The 23,856-nt window shown below is 39.0% G+C and overlaps 1 protein-coding gene across 2 annotated transcripts in view; it reads left to right on the top strand.

The window, feature by feature from the left end:
* The window catches only part of LIFR (LIF receptor subunit alpha), a 76,597-nt gene that overhangs the window by 23,319 nt on the left and 29,422 nt on the right, over positions 1-23,856 (top strand). For both annotated transcript variants that reach the window (XM_004737990.3, XM_045079489.1), the window contains exons 2-9: positions 42-202; positions 2,215-2,329; positions 4,751-4,890; positions 10,745-10,908; positions 16,053-16,227; positions 18,046-18,300; positions 22,517-22,646; positions 23,085-23,254. In XM_004737990.3, coding sequence (XP_004738047.1) covers positions 61-202; positions 2,215-2,329; positions 4,751-4,890; positions 10,745-10,908; positions 16,053-16,227; positions 18,046-18,300; positions 22,517-22,646; positions 23,085-23,254 — 1,291 coding nt within the window. In that variant the 5' untranslated portion in view covers positions 42-60. The remainder of the gene's footprint in view (positions 1-41; positions 203-2,214; positions 2,330-4,750; positions 4,891-10,744; positions 10,909-16,052; positions 16,228-18,045; positions 18,301-22,516; positions 22,647-23,084; positions 23,255-23,856) is intronic.

The following is a 23,856-nucleotide window of genomic DNA, read 5'->3' as shown; positions in this document are numbered from 1 at the left end:
TCTGCAGCATTTTGAACACATTTGAAATTCTTCTCGTCCAGGACTGACTGCTTTGCACGGATGATGAACCTTTCCTCACGTTTAAGAAGACCCTCCTGGGTGATGGATAGTAAAAGAATGGGGATGACACCACATTTCCAGTGGCTCTTACTAACATTTATTCTCCTGTACTTAATGAACCAAGTAAATAGCCAGAAGAGAGGTAAGTGCATCTCAGTCTTAGAGAATGAACTGATTGCAATGCCATTGCTATTTTTTGCCATTATTATTTTGATTATGAGGTGATCTTGTGTCTTTATTGACCCCTTCAGGTTTTCTGTGGTTAAAATCCATTTCTCTATCGTCATTTTTTTCCCCAATGTATTCTGTTTCTTCTCTCTTAAAAAGAGGCTTGTAAATACAGACCTAAATAGTCTTTCCCCAGAAAAAAAAAAAATTAAGGTTTAATTTACATACAGTACAGTTCACCCTTTTGGGATAAAATTCTGCGAGTTTTGACAAATGTGTAGTGATGTGACCACCAGCACAAAATAACAGAACACTCCCCATTCCAGAAAATTCTCCATGCTCCTCTGTACTCAGCTCTTTTCTCCTCCCTGCCTCCAGCCAGCACTGGCCTAGTGTCTGTCTATAATTTTGCTTTTCTGAATGTCATATAAATGAAATCTAAATCTCTTTAATAATACATTGTATTCATCTTCCTTAAATATATTAAGAATGTTTGTGTAGATGGTATTCCCTAGCTCATTCCTATAAAGAACATTATCATCCTTTTGCCCCTGTATTTAGTTTGTGTATTATTTCCATAATTAAACAGATAGCCTCTTTTCCCCCGAGATCACTGTTAAATAACTTAAGTATCATTATGATGATTTCTAATGTGAGTGCTTCTAATGTTTTTGTTTTTGTTTTCTGTCACGTATAAGTAGCTTTATAATTTATTGCTACCATAAATGTCATGTCAGTCATGTAAAAATTAAAAAAAACTTTTTCAGAGACATTAACAGAGAAGGTCTGAGATGGAATAATGTTTTTTTACTCTGATTACTTTATTTCCTCCTCCTCTTTGCTCCTCCTTCCTTTTTCCTTTTGTTCTCCCTCTTACATGGTACCACCTCCTCTCTTTTCATTCTAACATGACAAGCTTTTCATTGCGTGGTGCCAATGTAGCCTTCACAGGTATGAATAAATACTATTAGGATTATAATAGGATTATAATATTTTGAGTTAACCAACTGAGTTACTCTTCAGTTGTTTAGGCTTACACAAAAAAATATTTTTCAGAGACTTTGTGAGTTCATTACTGTTTAAATATAATATGCTTCATAAACATTTTTTTTTTAAGATTTTTATTTCTTTATTTGACAGAGAGAGATCACAAGTAGATGGAGAGGCAGGCAGAGAGAGAGAGAGAGAGAGAGAAGCAGGTTCCCTGCCAAGCAGAGAACCCGACGTGGGACTCGATCCCAGGACCCTGAGATCATGACCTGAGCCAAAGGCAGCGGCTTAACCCACTGAGCCACCCAGGCGCCCCGCTTCATAAACATTTTTAAAGATCTTACTTAATTTGAGAGCGAGAGGGGGAGAGGGAGAGGCAGACTCCCTGCTGAGCAGAGAGCCCAACCTAGGGTTAGATCCCAGGACTCCTGAGCCAAGCCGGGAGGGAGATTGTTAACTGACTGAGCCACCCAGGCACCTCTGCTTAGTAAAAATTTAAAGATTGGCTGTGGGGTTTCAATGACGTGGCAGTCTGGTAACATGCAGTGGGGCGGCGGTGGCTAGGAGTGCTTAGAAGCTGTATTTGTGGGCATGGGAAACATGTAATTTTTACTTAGAGTTACTTTATTTGCAGGGAGGGATGGAGGCCCATGGGACTGTTGAAGATAAAATTCTTCCAGGCCCTCTTTGGGTCTCATCCTTGACTCCATTTATCTTAGTGGCGGATGTTGGGACTTTGATGGAGGCTCAGTCCCTAGGTGGTCTAGTGGTTGGCTCACTTCCTTTGGTTTCCTCTCATTTTTTAATCAACAGCTACAAACAAATAGAAAACTAGTCATCTGTGACTGCAGGCTCATCCCTGCACGAAGAACATGGGCCCTGTGCAGACACAGGTGCTCATACTCACGGCTGAAGACGGTTTGATATGTTGGCCTTTCATGTTGCAGTTAAATTATTAAGCATGTTGTGTGTGTGTGTGTGTTTCTCCTTCTCCAGGGGCCCCTCGTGATTTGAAGTGTGTAACTAACAATTTGCGGGTGTGGGACTGTTCTTGGAAAGCACCCTCGGGAGCAGGCCACGGTACTGTTTATGAAGTTTGCATTGAGAACAGGTAAGAGAAATGAAGAGCTGTAACCTAAAGGTCTTCAATATTAGAGCATAGAGATTTTATTTTGGAAATTGTTTAATGAAATTTTAAATCTTAGCTGTCTGTTTCCTAAAAAATCTGAATCTTACATCAGTCAGGATGGAAAAAACCCTTCTCCCAGCCAAAACGGATTGTTGCGTTATCTGAATATTAAGTGTAGGACACCCCTTTCATATGCTCTGGATTCTCATCTACCATAGGGAAGTTTTACTGGTGTGTCCCAAACCATTGGTCTAGATCAGGTGGGTTCTTGTTTTGACTCTGCCCAACAGAAAATGTCTGGTCTGGAGTAGGCAGTTCAAGGCTGGCACAGTTGTGGATGAGAGACCCAGGTCCCTCTTCATCGTGCTGCTGTGCCAGCTTTAGCATGCGATCTCCTGGTTCAAGGATACTTGAGGAGTGGCTGTCCTGTCTGCATTCCAGAAAGCAGTGAGGAAAAGGATGCTTTTCTTTAAGGAGACCTCTAAGGAGTCCCACACACCTCTGCTTGCATCTCAATGGCAGAATATAGTCACATGATGAAGCCTATTTGCATAAGAGGCGGGGCAATGTGCCTGGATAAACCTTGAGTTCCTGTTATTAAGGGAAAGGGGGAAAGGATGTTAGAAGGCCGGCGACTGGTTCTGTCACCCCACCTTCCCCTCTCAGGTAATCTTGGAGAGGGCCAAGAGCTCTGAAGCCTAGAGGTGAGGCGTTTGGGTTCTCTGCAAATGGGAATATTCTTTTCCTTTTCCCCAATGCTAGCCGGACTCTGAATGGTTCAGCAACATCAGTGTAGTTCAGCAGGGCAGCTCCAAGTCCCGTTTTGCGGATGGGTGGCCCTTATATAAATGGTCATAAGTGTGCATTTAAGTATTACTCAGGTGTTGTCTTCCCATTTGGTTTTGGTTCAGTGAACGTGAGTCTAAGCTTTTTGGTATATTTGTCAACCAGGAGGAGTTAGGTTATGTTGTAAAAGTAGCCCTAAAATCTTCTTTCCTTATTTACTGCTGTGAAAATAAAGGATTATTTCCTGCGTGTGTTCAGTGTCCTTCTTGGGTCGGCTGGCATCTCTGCCCCCAGGCTCTACTTGGGACCCCAAACCAGTAGAGGGTCCCTCACCCTCCAGTGCATGGAGACAGGAGGAGAGGAAGCACAGGCTGTGCTTGCTTCCAGAGCTTCCTTCTGGAAGGGACAGATGTGATTTTCACTCACATGTCTCTGCAAATAAAGCCCTACTACCTACCTTGATTCCAAGGAGCCGGAAGTATAGCCCTGCTGTGATTCCAGAAGGGGAGAACCTGAAAAATGGTAAATAGCATGAATGACTACCTTAGGCCACAGAGAGAGGGAGCTGTTGTGACCCTCCGGGAGTTCACAAGAAACAAATAACTGTGGGCGCTGACGGAAATTATAGGTGAAGGGCGCGTTGAGCGGTGTGGGCCTCCAGAGAGGCTGTCCAAGGTGTGATTGTGGAGTGTGAAGACCCAGTTTCTCAGAAAAAGGACAGAAAGCCTGGAGGAAAATATGTATGAAATAGCATGATTTAGCGAATTCCAGGGCTTTTATGTTACTGGCAGCTAAGGAAGCCTCCCTCTGTGAGCATACAGGAGGGGAGCCGCCCTGGTGAAGTCGGGACTCCTGAGTAAAGAATGTGAAGAGGTCTTTGCGGGGTGTGGGGCAGGGTCACCCAAGACACCACAGAGTCCATCTTCTTGAACTCAGATTTATATGGGACGTTAGAAATGTGAATTAAAAAAATACATAAATATGGATGAATAGCCATAAAAATAATGTAAATGTGAATGTAAAAGACCATGGAACCAAGGAGGAAAAAAACCAACTTTCGCTGAAGGGATAATGGGTGGGGAACTGGCAGATTTTTTTGAAAGCTGAGTGGAAGAGAAGGTGTTGTTCCCATTGAAACTTGGGCCAGAACAGAAAGCAGCTGACAGACTGAGGTGGGTGTCTGAGGGGCCACAAGCAGCCAGTTTCGTGCCCGTCCCCAGTACCTGTGGACCTGAGGTACTCAACCTGAGACCGCTTGATGGCCTTGTATAGAAGTGCAGGGCTGTAGTGGGGCGGGCATGTGCGGCGCTGGGTAAGGCTGCAGAGGGAAGGTTGGGGAAGTATGAAGGGCATGCCCAAATCCCAAGTTTCTTGAAATAATCATCCCTTATCACTTATCACTCGGCTTTCTGGTACAGTCTGGTTATTCATCCTCCACATTGATGGACTACATCGACCTCCCCTTTTTCTGTCTTAAAAGGCAGTATAACCTATTGTGTTTTTGTACGAAAGAACAAAGTATTTTCCAGCGCATTTTCTGTTAGTCATGTTTCTATGAAAATTGCACTGTTGGTTTTATCCACTAATTAAAATTGGATTTTTTTTTTTCTGTTGCAGGTCTCATTCTTGTTATCAGTCAGAGAAAACAAATACTAAGCTCCCTGCTCTTCCACCTGGTGATCATGAAATAACAATAAACCGTCTGTATGATTTTGGAAATCTTATAAGTAAATTCACACTAAATGAAAAAAATGTTTGTAAGTATTTGAAAAGAAAATTGACATGAAAATAACTTGGCACGGGGTCCCCTGGGTGGCTCAGTGGGTTAAGCGTCTGCCTTCGGCTCAGGTCACGATCTCAGGGACCTGGGATGGAGCGCCTCATCGGGCTCACTGCTCGTGGTGACTCTACTTCCCGCTCTTCCTCTGTGTTCTCTCTTGCTTTCAGTCCCTCTCAGATATTAATAAATAAAATCTTTAGGGGGGAAGAAAAAGATAAAAGAACTCAGCACAGTGCCTTTGTGCTTAGCATTGCAGTGCTTTAAAAAATGGTCAGAAATTTACTCTTCTTCTGAATTTCAGTTGTTAGACTAACGCTTGCTTTTCCCCAGCAGCCATACTGTGACTTCTAGAGCACAGCCAAGATTGGGAAGGAAGCAGACTGTCGTCTAATCAATCAGAGTAGATGTCACAGAGTTAACGATCTTTTCCACATTTGGCTACTTTCTCGTCACCTGTTCGCCTCATTGATTCCTGCATACCTTCCAGAATTTTTCAGGCGTCCCCTGCCATAGGAGGTAGTCTTTGACCCTGCCCTCCTAGAGGAGACCCTGTTCTTTCTTAACATTCTCTTAGGCAATGTGTCTTCTCCTTTGTGGCATTTTCTCACAGTTGCATTACTAACGTATTATGTGATAAGGCACTTAAGTGGTCACTTCTGCAAGAGAATAGGTTCAGTAGGACAGGAAATTTCTCTTATGTACCTAGTGCCTAGCCACTGACTTACACGTGACAGGCATCTTTTATAGAGATGTTGATTCAGTGCCTATGACATAGGTAACAGGCTGAGTGGAGTCATGAACTAGACCCAGGCTGATGGAGATGGAGATTTGGCTACACAGTGAGACCTTAGAAACCCCAGGAACCTTGACTCTCCCTGGTGGGGGAGGTGGGTTTATTCTCTCCTGACAACTATCATGGCACGGCATAATGACATTATAATGAGACTTAACAAGGATGACTTACTTTGAAACAGGGGAAAAAATACAATTAACTTGGTGACCTGTCCAATTTCATGGATAAGATGCCTGTTTGGCATGGTCTGTGTCTGAGATAGAACAGATTCCAAAAGGATAATAACAAAGCAAGCTTTCCAGGAACTTCCCATCTGTCTCACTGCCTTTCAAGATAAAGAGAGAGGAGCCATGTTGGTTATTTTCTTTCTACAGCTGAATGTGCGATTCACATGAGAATGTACAGATCAGCCATGATCTCAATACCCACAGAGCAATACTGTTAAAACACTTAAATATATTCTCTTTGCATATACATATAAACAGTAAGGTTCATACTACTTGAAAACAGAAGACACAGATTTTTCAGTTTGTTATCTAAATCTGTATTTATAGGCTGCATAATATCCCATTGAATGCCATAATTATGTTACGTGATTGATAATTAACATTGAGATTTTGATTTCTGGTTTTTTTAGTATTAACAACCAATGCTTTAATGAGCATGTTTTGCACATGTATGTTTCTAATTTGTGTGATGATTTCATTAGGCTAAATCCCTAAAATTGGGAATCCCCTTGTTAGAACTTTGGATACCCATTGCCAGTTGTTTTCTAAAACTTTGGAGCCTCTTTGCATTTCCACAAACATCGTATTAGAGGGGCACCCTGTTCTTTACTTCTTGCCAAGACTGGGTGTTGTCCATTTCTCTTAGTTTTGCCATTTCAGTCTGATGGCCCCCAGTTATAGCACTTTGTTTTTGCAGATTGTTTTGTGATTACTTAAACGTTACCAGTTGTTTTTATTCTTTTCTGGTCTATATCCTTTCTCAGTTTTTTCTTGTGTTGAACCTCATCGGTTCACAAGAGCTCTCTATATTATGGTTATTAATTCTGTCATATTTGCTACAAATAATTTTCTGAGCTTAAAATTTAAACAACATGGATTTCATTTTTATGTAAGTAGAATCTTCCACTCTTTTTCTCTGAGCTTTTGGTTTTGTTGCCATGCTCAATTTAAATCTTTTACCCATCTGGAATTATTTTGTAGTACGGTATAAAGAATCTAACTTAATTTTATTCCAGGTTTTTAAAAAATTCCCCAGGACTCTGAGAGCCAGTTTGTATTGTCTGATTTTTCAAGAGTTGAGGAGAAGGTTCTGGCAGGGAAGTTACTTGAAGATGATAGTGTTTGACAGAAAGAATTAGAAGGACAAATCAAGACAGATGCTAGATGACTTAATAGATGAGTAGTTCCTTGTTTGGTTTTTTTTTTTTTTTTTACAGAATCATGTAATTTGTTGATAGCAGTTTTAATACTACTGAGTCTGATTCTGATTAGAATATTAGATTAACAGTACCCAAGTAATAAGATATCACTATTACTATTATGATAGTACTGATAAGAAAATTGAAAAGCACACTAGATGAATATAAAAGGGAGGTAGATTTGTCAGCAGGTCTTCGAGTACCTACTATGTTGGGGAGAAGCTAAGAAAGAGAACTGTACCTGTGCGTTAGAGGATCTGGGTTTTTTGGCAGTTCGCTACTGAAGAAAAGTATGAGAAATTAACATTTTCTCCAGATGCTGTCAACACCATGCATATAAAGCAAAGTATTTAATGTATGCACATATATGTAATACTCTTGCAATTGACAAGGGCAAACACAAAAATAAGTCTTCGTAAGACTTACAGTGTTTAAGTTTCTTAAAATAACCTGAAAATATGGATCTGGCTGAGACAAAATCAATAATGTGGATCCTGTAAATGAGCTGGGAAAGCTCCCATCCTCTGATGTTTAAGCAGAGCATGGAGGTTATGGGTAAAGATGTGCCAGCCTTAAAAAATAAACAAACACAAGTGATTAGACTTATTTCCCAGCTGAAAAGTTCCTGTCTTCTAGAAAGCAAGTTAATATTGTCCTCAAGTGTCTATTTTAGCTGGAAAGAAATGCAAATAATAGTTCATGTGATCTTAGAGAAACTTCCCATTTTATTGTGAGGAAGTGTACTATGAAGTAGTGGAAAGTGTGTGTGTGTGTGTGTAATCCTTTCATTTGCATAATTGTGATTGTTACTGTCTTTTAGCTTAAATATTGGCTATGACTTGTGTTTTAAAGAGGAGCCCACTTCTGTTGAGATAAAATGTAAATTATGTGTACTTTCCAGGGAGGGAGCATTTAATAATAGATGAATATTGCCTTCATGTAAGTGCTCCCTTACTTGTAAGTGCTCAAAACACAATTTTGAAGTTACTATATCATGACAGCCTGAAGCATTTGAAAGAACTGTGTTCTTCAAAACCTCTGCTCCGTGGTCACACTGGCACCTTCATCTTTCCCTCTCCTGGCACGAGACCGCTTCTTGATCCTCCTTTTTGTTCCTTCTGTTTTTTGTTTTGTTTTGTTTGATTAAGTTTTTATTTTAATTCCAGTTAGTTAACATGCAGTATTTGTTACACGAGTTTCTGGTGTGTGATACAGTGGCTCCTCCCACTTGAAATCTGTCCTGTGAAGCATCCGCCACTGTCCTCCTGTAGCTATAGAGCCATCCATTGACTGTGCTGTATGGTGCTTAGGTTTTGAAGCCACAGTCCAATTTCCTGTGCAGTTGTAAGTATTTTATACAGATCCAGTGTAGAACGCTGTGGTCAGCACATCTTAGTTAAATTTATGAAGAACTTGGTTTTTTTTTTTTTTTAAGATTTTACTTATTTTTCAGAGAGAGAACACAAGCGGGCAGAGGCAGAGAGAGAAGCAGGCTCCCTGCTGAGCAAGGAGCCCGACACGGGTTCTGTGTGTGTGTGAATATATATAAATAAGTATATATAAATTTATATATATATATATATATGTATATATATGATATATTTTAGGACCCTGGGATCATGACTTGAGCCAAAGGCAGTGGCTTAACCGACTGAGCCACCCAGGTGTCCCAAGAACTTATTTTTAAATTCCAAGACTAATTTATTTTGGTTTGCTCTGCCATTTTTGTTGCTTAGCACACTCAACCACCCCAGCTCTGTGAAGTCCTGCAGTCTGGGCTTGCCAGGACTCCTCTGAGCTGCCCTTGTGCTGCATAGGGCGGTGCTGAAGTAGCGGTGGCCCAGGGGTGCATGTCTCTGGACATCTCTGGTTCACTTACCGGGATCGGAAGAGAGAACGTGGAAGACAGAGTCCCCGCGTTGTCTGCCTTTCATACCACAAAGCCTGCATCTCATAAAATGGAACAGAGTCACATTTTTCATTGATCCAGACTATTGGAGTAATTTACCCATCCTCTGTAGATAGGGAGACTTGGAGATTTTAAAGAATACTTTACTTTCTCTGCCTTTTTTTTTTTTTAATTTACCATTTTAATTTACCATTTTCTGTCTGTGAGCTATTGTATCCTTGAGCATGTGTTTTTTGTTTTTTTTTTTCTTTACCTTTTGTATTTCCCACTAACGACCATACCCTCCCCAATGCTGGTGGCCTTTTCTCACTCTTCCTCTCTGATTTGGCCTAATTGATAACACATATCTTTCAGTTTCAGCTGTGCTGGGTCTTCTCTGGTTTCCTTCTGCTTCTCAGGATTCTTACTGGGGTTCTCTGGTGCCTCAAAGGTGTGACACTTGGTAGCTCTCTGCTCTCGGGCAAGCTTTGGCCCCTTTGAGTCCTGAGTTCAAGTCTTTTTCTTCAGCTGCACTCCGAGAGTCTTGTCCATGGGCCCCATTCTCCCTCGCTGTCAGCAGACCCCTCCACTCACTAAACCTCTCTCTGTCCCTCCCTGACACTTGGTCACCCATAGCCTGTCTCTCTTATTTCTGCACAATGTCTGTGATTCCTTTGCCTGCTTCCTAGGGTGGAAACTTGAGGAAATCTTAGGTGTTTCCCTTTCTTACTATACTAATCCTTCATTTCTTTGAAATGCCCATTGTTTTCCTTTTCCCTATCCCTCATGAACATGACAGTGCTTCATGATCTCTGTCCTTGCTGCTTTGGTCAGCCTTTCCCTAGTGGTCTCCCACTTAATCACCTTATCTTTCTCAGCCCCCTGCACTGCACTGCGTGCCAACAGCTCACCTAGCCTTTCTGGAGGACTTTCTTACCTGCGGAGTATTTCCCACATCTGCACAGTACCCTGTTGGCTCCCCCACTCAGTGCCTTGGTCATTTCTATGGTTTCGCTGCAGTTCACAGCTCCCTAAACCAGTAACGGCTCATAGCATCCCAAAGTGGGTCACTCCCGCCAGCATCAGGGGCTCTGACACTGCCGGGTGAGTGGGAAGGCTGCAGAAAGCTCTATGAGAACAGGCTTTCCATATTCTGTCATTTTCTTAGGCCTAAGGCACAGTCATACAGAGGAAGCCCCTTTACTTCTCTCTGATGTTGCCTCCTTACAGATTCCAGACTGATCACACTAGAGTTTTGTGGGAACGTGATGGTTATTTGTATTAGAAGACATACTAGGATTTGATCATTTTCTCAGATTTGACAGTTGAATCATTAGGAGCTGTTTATGCAAATAAATACTCATTCACTTTTTTCAGCATGCTTTGAGAATTTGCACACACCACCCCCACCCTCCAGCCCAGAGAGCATGAACAGGGCAGAGGGAGGGATGGAAGCAGACAGAATCTTAAGCAGGCTCCATGACCAGCATAGAGCTGGATGCGAGGCTCAGTCTCACAACCCTGTCACAACCTGAACCATAATCAAGGAAGGGTCACATGCTTAACCACCTCAGCCACCCAGGTGCCCCAGGAGTTTGTTTTTTGTTCTTGATATTTTTGGTCAAGAAGGAATGGAGTTTAAAAGTAGTTGATTAATGGAATTACAATGTGAAAAATAATTAACTTGTTTTACTAAGTCGTTTTTGTTTTTTTTTTTTTTGAAGCTTTAATTCCGGACACTCCAGAGATCTTGAATTTGTCTGCTGATTTCTCAACTTCCACATTACACCTAAAGTGGAATGACAGGGGTTCTGTTTTTCCACATCACTCAAATGTCATCTGGGAAATTAAAATTCTACGTAAAGAAAATGAGGAAGTCATAAAATTAGTAAGTTTAAACCAAAATAGATTTTTTTTTTTCCTGTGACATTAAAGAAGCCAAGTAATTTTTAAAAGATTTTAAGGTGATATCAGTGAACTCTTACATTGTTAAGGACATAGATCAGATATCCTTTCAGGGTTCATTAAAAACTATGTGCTGTTACTCAAATCACATACTAAAATAATGTATAACGTAAATGACTTACTAATTATAGTAAATTTAGGAAATCAAGGGAGGAATAATCCATGATTCTACCACTTGACCACAGTAAATGTTATTTTTGTGTTTCTGTCCAGCTTTTTTATGTGCATGTTTTTATGTAAATGAAATAGATACATAAAATGTACTATTTAATTTTGGCTAATACTATAAACATAAAAGTGTTTGAAACATAGTTCTAGTAATTGTTGAGAGATTTTTAAGGTTGAATTTATCTGAATCTGAAATAACATTTTTACATTTAATAATACATACTTTTTTTTCCCTCTTTTTAAAATTTCGTTGGTAAATGGTTTCCTTATATAATCTATCTTGAGTTTCCTCTTAATCTAAAGGAGAATGAGGAATAGTAGTGAGGGTTTTGACAGTGGGTCTATGGGAATTTCTTCTTTTGTCCCTTTTTCCTCAGTGGATTTGAATATGCTTAGTTATAGATTTAAGAATTAGAAGACTAGCTCATGATTTTACAGTTACTTGCCTAAGTACATAGATAGGCTAGATTGTAAAGATAAAGAATTACTCTCTAGTTCATGGTGGTTGTCATGGTGTTCCTTTCCGACTCTGTGTGTATTAGCTCCTAAGTTAGCGGCGGCCATAGCTGTAGCTTCGGGCATTGGTGCCTCCGCGGCTGACAGGACTCTAAATGCTCTGTGTGTGGTTCTCTGCATTCTCACCACGGACCCCTGAGGGAGGCACCCTCAGCATCATCTCCATTTTCAAGATGAAGCTCCAGAGAAACAGGAAGACAGGAAGTAGTGGAGCTGGAACCCAGAGTTACAGTCTGTGCTCTTTCTTAACCACTACAGTTTCTGTTACAAAATAGATACGTTTATTTTTGTATAAGATACCTTCCCTTCCTTCGCACCTGTGCTAATTGAATGTACTTCAAGACTTGAGTCAAATCCTACCCCTCATTTTAAAGCCCATCCTAATTACCTCAGCCTAAAGTGCTCTTTCTTTTCTTGAGTTGTAATGGCAGTTCTTTCCTGTCAGCCTAATTTGCAAGTAGCTTTGATAGAGCTGTACCTTGTTGTCTTGAAACTATTGCTTATCTAAAATTGAACCGTATAGCTCTTTATGATGGCTGACATTTTGTGCTGGGTGAGTTACCTGTTACTGGCTTTGGGTAACTTCCCAAAACCTCCTTTTTCTCATTTATAAAGTATCTACTTCAGTAAATGATAACGGTACCTGTAAAGCTGCTGAATGCCTACTAGTTGTCAGTATTTCCTTTGGGGACTGCTCTCTGAAGTGTAAGTGAAATCTAGCGTAAGGGAATAGAATTTCGTTTTCAGGGTCCTATTAACTCATTGCCACAAGATGCATCACAAGATGGCCACGGCAAAGTAGGCTCCGATCTTTGAAGAAAAATCTTTGTACGGGGAAATACAGCTAAGAGGCCAGAAAAACAGAGATAGAACAAATGAATTTTTAAAAAGGGAAATGTGAGAGGGCAAGTGATGCAGATCTGTAGTAAAATGTGACCCTTCTTTTTATGTTATCGATAACCATTTGAGGAAGAGCTGCTTATGCTGTGTCACTTTGATACTATTTTGTGGTTGTGTAAGATTAAAGAATACTGTACATTGGTGTTTCAATTAGAACATGATGGTTTCTGCTCTTGGCCTCACATACAGTTATGGAAGCTGGGCGCTAGGGGGACCAGGCGGTTGTGATACCCGGGATCTCTGCCGCACCCCCAGCCCCTCCCATTTTACTTTACTTCTCGTAAACAGCAGGTTTCAGTTCTTCTAGCTGATTCTTCTGTTACGTATTTCTGTTGTCCGGGTAGCGTGCTTATGTTGTTCTTAATTTTTCTTTACAGTTTTGAGCAGTGTTTTATTTTAACAGTCGGAGATGAGAATTTCGTCCTGTCACCTCCTGGCCTGGGAGCACACTTGTGCATGCTGGAGTGCTCACTCACTCTCTATCCCTGTCTCTCTCTCTGTCCCTGTCTCTCTCTCACATTTCCGATCCTTTTTCCAGTATTGTTCTATTACACTGTGGTAATGTGTGGCAGACTGGTATTCATTATTTGTGTTACGGTTACATAAACACTATCCACAGCTAAACCAAGCAGCATATACTCCTGTTTTCCTTTTCGGAGGTACAACTTCTTATCATGTCTTGTATTTTCAGTTTAATTTTTGTGCCCCACTAATTTAATCCTTTGTAATCTCCAAGTTGTATGAATCTCCTGCTGAAGTGTTCAGACACACTAGTATTTTATCAGCTGTATGTTTGTGAATAGCTCTCTCAGAGGCCCTCTGACTGACTTCTCAACCCTGCTTACATAGGGTTCACACAGGTACAGTGTTCGTGTAGCAGGAGTGTGGTAGAAGGCTGAGGACACTTGTGGCCAGAGGTTTCTCAGGAGCTGCAGCGCCTTGGTATACCCACAAGTCATTTAGGATAAACCTCTGTGGGGTTTTTTGGCACATTTCTTAGGAAGCTGTTGTCCAAGGGGTCTCCATCATCATCTAGGGGATTCCTTTTACCTTTTCTTGCAATGGATCCCTCCCCTTTTTTTTTTAACCCACTGAGCCACCCAGGTGCCCTCTCTTGTAGTGGATCCCCCTTTTAAAAATTTGTTTCCTCTTCCTCATTTTGGTGGATGCATATATTCCAGTAGGTATTTGCTATTTATTGTCAGTAGTATCTGCTGCCTTTAATGGAGGCTTGCAGATACAATATTTTTTAAATTTAAATTGGTTGCCAGCAAAATTTCTAAGACTGTCGATTGCAGATATTGAGAAGATGCAGAACAATTGGAACTTTCATACATTTCTGATGGGAGTGTAAAATGCCTGATGAATTAATTAAGATATCACATTTCTGAAAGTGTCTATTTTGCACTCAAGCATGATTTCTACTTTAGCTGGTATAGAATTGTAGGTTAGGTGATTTTCTCAAGATTTGGAAGACATTGTTCCATTTGTTTCTTCTTGTGGATCTATCTTTCTTTGTTGTACTAGACAGTCATTGGGCCCCTTTCAGTCTGAAAACAATGTTTCTCAGCTTGGGGAATCTCCTTATTGTAGGTCTTACGGCTTTGATTCTTTCATAACTATTTTCTCCTTTTTTTTCTTAGAAACTCTTTTCTTCAGAAATTGGACCTTCTAGGCTAGTCCTCTAATGTTCTTAATTGTTTCCACTTTCCATCTGTTAATTTTATTTTGCTCTGTTTTCTTAACAGTTTTTCTTAAACATTATCTTGCATTCCTATTGAATTTTTTTGCATTTTTAATTAATAATTTTTTTTTTTTTAAGGTACATGAGATCCCTTTTGTCTCTTCTTTTTGTTCCTTTTATGGATGCAGTATCTCATCTCTAAGGATATCACTTACGTTTTTTTCTTTTAGTGTAGTCAGTTTTTTTGAGTTCCTTTCTTATTTTTAACTCTCATATTAGAACTTTCTCCCCAATTTCTGGTCATCCTGGTTTCTGCTCATATCTGAGTGGCTCTTTTAATTTTTTTTTAAATCTAATTGGAACTTTTGTGTGTCATCCAGGGACTTTAGTTGACTGGGGTTCATCATAGGTGATTAAGATGGCCTATCAAGTTGGCACAACCTTAATATTCTTTTAGATTTTTATCATGACCTGTTCATATGCCCCAGAAAAATCGATTCATATCCCTGCCTTGTAAGTAGCAACTCTGCCATCTGTATCCTGGGGGCTGAGTAGGAGAAGAAGGCAGGAGCACCCCAGCCTTCCTGGTGCATAGGTTAGCAAGTCCCTTGTTTTTGCTGCAGTATTCCCCATTCTCCACTCTTTCTGAGGTTCTTCATTCCAGAGATGTTCTGTTTTACTTTTCAGATCATAAATCTCCATTCTGCCAAGATGAAGAAGGGTGGTCTTTCAGTAGCATAGAATGTGGGAGGGATCTCTGGGTGTCCACTGTCTCTTTGAAAAGCTTTCACGCAGTCTTCTATTCGGTGCCTCACCTTCACCATGCACTTCCAGGGGAGCCTGGTACAGCCTCTTCCTGAGCCCTTCGGCATTTCTGTGATAGAAATCAGATTGTTCCAGCATTTTCCATTGGAGTCTTAAGATTCAGCATTTTCAGGTCTTCAGGATCCATTACTATTGTCTATCAGCTCTCCAGGATCCAGGAATTCATTGATACTGTTTCTTCTTCTTCTTCTTCTTCTTCTTTTTTTTGGGGGGGGGGGGGGGCTCTCGTGTATCTATGCCTTTAAAAAAAAAATCTGTGTACTTCTGTTTTAGAAAGATTTCAGAAGAGAGAAGGAAGTACAGTTATTTAATCTGTTGTCTTTAGCTGGAGCTCCCAAGGTTTCTTTTAGTAGATCCTTGATATTTGATTGAAATCCTTCCATTTTTCACAGTTGAGATTAATATTTTATCCTATTATAAGCTGCATATTTAAAAATAAATTTTTAAACAGTTAACACATAGAAAACCTAATCTTGAAACAGTTACTTCGTTGAAATGCTGCTCCTTTCTTTGACTTTAATTCTTGGGAGTACAAACCCATTAATTACTTCTTCTCGATGAAAAATGAGATCGGTTTTGGCAATGGTTCATTTCTCTCTGAACTGTATTGAATGTTCTGGAGTATTAACATCCTGTATATCAGGGAGCGGAGCCTCAAGCTGAGGAAGGTGGACCGGTCACAGCCAACACTGGTGTATGCAAATGTTGGGTCATTATGTCATACACCTGAAGCTAATAGTACACTGTATTGTAACGACACTGGAATTTTTTAAAAAGAGGTAAACAAATGAGTCACGATTATTGTCCCTGTAACTCTCCTTTTACGCCTAATAGAAAACTGAGATGGTTGTACAAAAAGGCGAGCCTTTATAGCTTAGTGGTTGTAGACTGTGTATTGTGTTCTTTAAATCTAAAGGGAAGCAGAACATATCACTATTTAGAAATATCATTTTGTGTTTGTGTTCATTTTTTAGGTGACCCACAACACAACTGTGAATGGTAAAGATACAGTTCACCACTGGAGTTGGACCTCAGACATGCCCTTGGAGTGCACCACTCATTCTGTGGGAATTAGGTGCTATGTTGATGATCTTCATTTCTCTGGTGGCAAAGAGTGGAGTGACTGGAGCCCACTGAAGAACATTTCTTGTAAGCTACTGTTTAAAAAGCTTTTGTTTCAAAGGAATGAGATTAGTCTTGCTTAAGGGTAAGGTTTTGGTTAAGCTTTCAGTTCTCCAAATGCCATTTGGCTTCATGAAGATCACGTGGGGATCTCCCAGATCCCTGTCCCAGAACATTTTGATTCAAAAACTCTTGAGTTAGGATTCAGGAATCTGTATTTTTAAAGATCTTCCAAAGTGATTACATAACCATCCAGGTTTGAAAATCACTGTGGTAGGCGTTGAAAAAAATTTTATGTAGGTGTTTTTGACATTAAGTCTATATTAAAAAAAAAAAAAAGGCTTCTAGTTTCTTGCCCACAGAACAGATCCCTGTGAGCTGAAGAATTAATTGCAGAGAACATGATGATCTGTAAGGATACCTGAAATCATCTGTACATTGAATGAAATTCATATGCAGGTAGAATGTTGACAACATGAGAGAGGCCTGGAAAATAGTTGACAGTGAAATGAAGTCTTTCAAAAGGTCTATTATCATTATAGATTATCCACTCTAGTGACCGCATGGAGAAATGGATCAGAGGAAGGCGGGAGTGGAAGCATGTGGATAAGCAAAAGGATCTTGTGGTTCAGCAAAAGACAGTGGAAGCATAAAGTAGGGCACTTGGGTCTGGAAATGAAAAGGTGGAAAAGGTGTGAAAACACTGAAGGGACAGAATTAAAATTAAAAGTTAGTTGACTGTGTATTTGGTAACCAAGAAATAGAGTCAAAGAAGACTATTAGTTCGGGCAGCTGAGTGGCTGGTGATGCCTTCCACTGAGACAAGAGATACATGAATAACTCTGGTGGGAAAGATAAATTCATTCTTAACATGTTGAGCATGAGGTATTGTGAAGTATCTGGGTTGGGATGTCTCAGGCAGTGGGAAATACCAGTTTGGTATCCAAGGGATTACTAGGAGCCGGAGATAACATATCTGAGAGCCATCAACATAGATGTATGCGAAATTGTTTCAATCTAGAGGTTACCATACTCAGAGAACGAGAAATGGGGACCAGGGACACAAGTCTTACAAGCTTGTACTGTCTGAGGTTAGGACGGAAGAAAAAAGAGGCAGCAAAGTGGAGGACAGTAGTCAGAGGGTTCAGAATAGCCCAGGAGAGCAGGGTGCTGTAGAACCCAAGAGGAGAAGGGAGTTTTGAGATGTTAGAACTTAGGCAACTTACTCGATGCTGTCGATGTGGGAAGGAAGGGTGGCTGAGAAGTGGCCACTGGACTGAGCAAAGAGGTCAGGAAGCCACTTCGGTAGAATGGTTGGGCTTGAAGCCAGATTGTGGTAGATTAAATAGTAGTAGGTAGAAAACTAGAGATAATGATAAGATCAGCCATACAGGAAAATAAAAGCAGAGGCGTGGCTTTAACCTGCACAGAGTTGGGGTTAAAGAAAAAGTGCTGTTTAGGATGGGAGTACTTAAATATATATTCTGGCTGATGGAAAGTAAGAAGTCTTCCCTAAATACATAGAAGCCATTTCAAAGGAATGGAATTAATGGGTGACTTTTTCTTGGTGTAGATTTTTCACATGTGGCTATAAGCCCATTTAGAGTGAACTTTCAGACTCTTAGATACTAACCTGTGACCTTGGGCATCGGCCTGCAGTCCCCTCCGCTCCCCTATCATCAGCCATAAGTCGATAAAACATACATGGTTTCATTTTATTTATATATGTCTTGCTCCTTTGAAAGCTCCTTTGGGCCACCATTACTATAAAACATTTTATATACACTGGGCTATTTTATGGTAAAAGACTTATAAAATATTTGTGATTTTTTTTGTTCTCTCTAGGGTCACCTGATTCCCAGACTAAGGTTTTTCCTCAAGACAAAGTGATACTTGTAGGCTCAGATATAATATTTTGTTGTGTGACTCAAGAAAAAGTGTTATCAGCACAGATTGGCCAAACAAATTGTCCCCTTATCCATCTTGATGGGGAAAATGTGGCGATCAAGATCCGTAATATTTCTGTTTCTGCTAATAGTGGAACAAATGTGGTTTTTACAACAGAAGATAACATATTTGGGACTGTTATTTTCGCAGGATGTAAGTATTTAATATTAAAGAATCTGTTGATCTGTTTTGCTCCTCTTTAAAAACTTGAGTGCTATTTCTGGGGACTGGGCAGTCTTTTTTTTTCTTTTTAATACGAAATTTTTGCTTGTTTTAAGATGCAATCTAAGCTCATTTTCTATATATTTGTATTTATGTAGCTTGTGTGGTAAGATTGGAAACACCCAGCTGCTTAGTTTTAAGTTCTTAGTTAACAGTTTTGTTGAGTCGGGTAGTTTTTATGTATTTCTTAATCCTACATTGCTTGGGAATTATTTCATACATAGTTGACTCTTGAACGAAAAAAGTTCAAATTGCATGGGTCTGCTTATACATGCATTTTTTCAAAGATTTATTTACTTATTTTAGAGAACCCGTGTACAAGAGGTGGGAGAGGGCCAGAGGAAGAGAACCTTTGAGCAGATTTCTGGCATGGGGCTCGATCTCACGAGTGATGAGAACATGCATCACACAGTTAACTGACTGAGCTACCCAGGCATCCTTACATGGATTTTTTTCAGTAACTACAGTACAGTACTTTAAATGCATTTTCTCTTACAATTTTCTTAACATTTTCTGTAGCTTACTTTACTGTAAATAATACATACAACATACAAAATAATGTGTTAATGTTGTAGGTCAGGCTTCTAGTCAGAGTAAACTACGAGGAGTTAAGTTCTAGGGGAGTCAGAAGTTCTTTGGAATTTTTTTTTTTTTTTTAAGTTTGTTTTAGTAATCTCTACACCCAGCGTGGGGCTCCGACTCACAACCCAGAGATCTAGAGTTGCATGCTCTTTGGACAGAGCGAACCATTTGCCCTGTATGTAGATTTTTGACTTGCATGGGAGGTCAGTACCCCGACCCCTGTGTTCAGGGGCCTACTCAAAAGTCAATTTCCTACCTAAAACACACCTTTTAAAATTAAAATTTTAAAACATCCCACCTAATACAGAAATACCTTTTAAAAACTAAAACATGCCTTTTTAAAAATTCCCCAGTTAATGCAACTGTGATGATTTTACACAAACTCAGTACTGTAGTATATGCTTCTCTAACTTGTAAAGTAATACAGCTGAGAAGAGGGTCCTTAGAGACCAGGCATGTTCTGTGTGTAACATATGCTTCAGAGCACAAGGGCTTCTTTATTAATATGGTCATTGCTACAGTGCTAAAATTCCATGACATTTCCAGAAGTTGTTGTGAGAGACTGCCCTGTTTACATAGCTTGTGTTGAATATCCACAGAGATTTTTGTTTCAAGGGTTTCTGTCCCCTCTCCCATGGTGACTGTCGTGTGGCGCACTGATGGCCTTGCCCGTTCCTCCCTCGAATTCAGAGTCAGAGGCTGAATTTAGTCTAATGGGTCTCGGGATCAGAGTGTGTGGAAGGTAGTGTGAGTGGGTTTTGCAATTTTCTTTTGATCGTGTGGTGGTGATTCTTACTCTTTTTTGGATTCTCCACTTCTCTTTTCCTTCCAGTGAAACTTGGGATGAATTATGTGGCATGGCTGATACAGTCTCAAGGGCATAGCCAGGATTAGATGCACTTCTCAGCTTGATGGCTCTACCCTTACTAACTTTTTGTCTTCCCAGTAATGTATTTTGTAATTGAAGTGAGAGTGAGATTATGTTCAGATTGAAACTTTAGGAAATTTTTTTCCTAAAGGAATTTTAGGAAAGGACTTGGCAGTGTTCCTTACAAATGACCATGGAGTATAAGTTAAGAACCAGTGGTGTATGGAGGAGTGATAAGTGAGATATCCACCTAAAAATACAAAAGACAAAAACTAAAACTCTGAAGATGAGACTGTACGTCAAGTTTTGTTATACATCAAGTTATAAATCAAGCTTTTATTATACATCAAGTTTTTTTGTTATACATCAAGTTATACATCGTTTTTGTTATATATCAGGTTATACATCAAGTTTTTCCAATAGTGTGCTACTCTTCTACCATAATAGAACAGTCCTGTTTAATTCATAATTTAACCTTCATTTATAGCATTTGGAGGTTGAAAAATTGAGTATTTGTTAACTCAATAGCTGCAATAGAATTTGCCTGCAGAGGGATTTCTTTAGTTCATGGTGTGAGTTAGGGATTAAGAGTCATTATTTTCTTTTCCTTATGCATATCCTGTTAACCCACCATATGTTGAAAAGACACAATCAAAACGTGCCAGGATTTTTATTTGAGTTGCATTAGATTTATTAATTTAGGGGATCACTTAGGAGAATTTTCATTCTCACTGTATTGAGTTATCCAAATCAGGAACATGTATATCTTTTCATTTAGTTAGCTCTTCTTTGATTTATTTCAGTGATAGGTGGTCTTACATATCTTTCAGTAAGTTTGTCGCTAAGAATTTGATGTTCAGTGCTAGTAAGAGTAGCTTTTTTCCTCTTCAGTTTATTATTGTGATTGCAAATTCATGTATTATCCAGCAGACAGAATAGTTATTTATCTAGTACTTGTCAGTATTTATGCTTGAACTGATTTAGTTACAGGCAAATCTTTTATAAATACTATGTGTTCAGTAATCACTATTTCATAGATAGTACCACTTCAGCATTATACCTAAGTATTAATCTTTGATCATACTCAAAAACTTCAAAATACTACACTGTGACACTGTGACATAGAATTAGAGCATGTAAATATTTTATGTCACCAGTCAAATTTCGTACTTTCTCATTTGGAAATATTTTAATAAAAAATGGCTTTTTAAAAAAATTGCATTTTCTATTAGCTGGTAATAGAATTGATTATACCTAGTTTTTATCCAGCTTTAGCTGATTCCGTTGTAAGTTAACTTCTTTGAGAAGACGGTCAGTATGTTCCAAATACAGCCTTCTCATATTTTTTCTCCCTGCATCTTTGTTTCCACTTCTTTCTGATTGCTTCTGTTATTTGGGTTTTAACTATTTTGACTTAACATATCTGCCACATACTACAATAATCAGGATTATACTAAAAAATCTAGTATATCATTTTAATAAAATGAAAGTTTAGCCTTAGAACAATTTTTTAAACAAGTATGTCAGTGTTACCTGATTATGCAGTTGTTAGACTTGAAATACTCATGACTTCTCTCAATATTACCTAAAATGTCACTGATGGACATTATTCTACCTTAGGAAGCTATGTGGAATTTTCTGTGTCCTTTAATCTAAAACAGTCTAAGAACAGTTTTTAAAGTTTAGTTTTTTTGTTTTTCTTTTTTTGTTGTTTGTTTGTTTTTTTTAATGTTTTTAAAGATTTTATTTATTTGACAGACAGAGATCACAAGGAGGTAGAGGGAAGCAGGCTTCCTGCCAAGCAGAGAGCCTGACACAGTGCTCGATCCCAGGACCCCAAGACAATGACCTGAGCAGAAGGCGGACGCTTTGACTGAACCACCCAGGCACCCCTTAAAGTTTAGTTTTTAAAAAACTAAATTATTTTACAGAATTTTTCAACAAGTAGATAATCGTTTTAAAAAATCTTACTTAATGAAAGATAATTTAGATAAATATAACAGAGAACACCTGTTTCTATGTATGTTTAATTAAACATGAAATCAGAAATAACAATTTCTATAATTAGTGTCCAACTGCAGAATTTTCCATTATTACTTTAAAAGTCTAAGACACACACAAAAAACCTTTTGTCCCTGCAAAATCACAGTGAATGTTCCAGTCAAGAACAAAAATGAAAGAGCTATAGTCACTTTGAACATTAGGAAGATGCAGAATTTTACCAAGAGATGCTGTGCAGATAATAGTCATTGTAACTCATTTAAGAACTCTGAAACTTGGAATATGGCTTGTGCTGACCTGTGATTTGAATTGGTACTTCCTTTCGAATCACGGTATAGACATGATAGATAATAATACTTTTCACCCTGTAGATTTTTGATTTGTTGGCTACAGCTTCTTTTGAGAGAGTTGGTGGGATTTGAGGGGGAAGAATGTGTTCAGGTTGCTCTTGAGGCGTTTCCAGATGAGCTAGTTGTCATTAAGCAGTACATTTTAGTCCATCATTTCTGACATAATATGGACTGCAGAAAAACATGCTACAGAAAGCATGGCAGTGCTGTATTGTTCAGAAGGTCAAATGTAAATACGTTATTTCATTTCCAAAGGAAATTGTACAAAATGTAATTAACATTTATGAAACATGTTTTCAGGGAAAATGTATGTAACCACTAAGTAACTACATTTTTTTCCTATTAGATCCACCTGATATTCCTCAAAAACTGAATTGTGAGACCTCTGATTTAAAAGAGATTGTCTGTACTTGGAATCCAGGAAGACCAACCGCATTGGTGGGCCCACGCAATACAAGTTACACTTTATTTGAAAGGTAAAACACCAGGGAAAGATGTCAGACGGCAGGGAGTACCCTGGAGGGTATTAAATGACACAGGGAAATGCGGTATCTCATTTCTGTTATGAGTAAGATAAAACCTCAGTACGCTGTATAAAATTGGATATACCATTAATACTGCAAATGACATGCACACAGACTAGATTCATGTGCCTTTTTAAAAAATCCTAGAAGAACCCTCAAATACGAACAGAGACTGTTTCAGGTAGTAGGCTTCTGGCTGGTGATTTTCGTCTATTTTCTGAATCAGACACATTTTCCTAGCCAAGTATGGAGTGCATCTGGAATTAGAAATACAAACTTTTAAAAAAGATTAATTAACAGAAATTTACCCATTTATTTTTTCCCTGAAGTATTTATCTCTTGTGCCATTTTGAAGTGATTTTAATATTTCTTCTTATTCTCTTAATTCAGTTTTTCAGGGAAATATGTTAGATTTAAAAGAGTTGAAGCACCAACAAATGAAAGCTATCAGTTATTCTTTCAAATGCGTCCAAATCAAGAAATATATAATTTTACTTTGAATGCTCGCAATCCTCTGGGTCGATCTGAATCAACTATTTTAGTTAACATAACTGAAAAAGGTAAGCTGCTGTATAAACCAGTATCTTAAAAATAATTTTAGAAGCGATAAAATGTTTTGAAATTAAAGTTCTTTTAGGGCTTACTTTTTATAATTTTCTTTAGAATTATACATAAGTTTTTATTTTAAATCCTTAAAATGTATAATTCCAAGTTTTACCATTTTGTTGATTTCAGATACAAATTTGAATTGGTCATTTACATAGAAACTCTTAAGTGGCTTTAATAGTTTTGATTGTTGAAAAATTTTGTGTCCAGTTCTTAAAAGATTCTTATTTTTTAAAATCTTTCTATTTTAAAATAACTATAGACTCATGAGTGGTTGCAAAAATAATAAAGCCCTGTGACATCTCCCCCAGCTTTCCCCATTTGTGATGTCTTACTAACTATAGTACAGTTTTCAAGTGAGCATTCGACATGGCTACAATACTGTAAACCAGACCGGTGAACTGGACTGCTGACCTTGCTCAGTTCTAATGAGCTTCTTTGTGCATTGAGCGGTGTGTGTGTGCATGGACGTGTTTCTGTGCAGTTGAATCTGTCTAGAGATTCATGGAACCACCAGCATAGTCAAGATAAAGAGCTGTTCTGTCTCCACAGAGAC

This window comes from Mustela putorius, unplaced genomic scaffold, assembly GCF_011764305.1.
Source record: "Mustela putorius furo isolate JIRA1106 unplaced genomic scaffold, ASM1176430v1.1 tig00000407_pilon_pilon_pilon, whole genome shotgun sequence".
Taxonomy (NCBI): domain Eukaryota; kingdom Metazoa; phylum Chordata; class Mammalia; order Carnivora; family Mustelidae; genus Mustela; species Mustela putorius.
The sequence above is the reverse complement of the archived record's forward strand: the minus strand, read 5'-3'. Positions and strand labels throughout refer to the sequence as shown.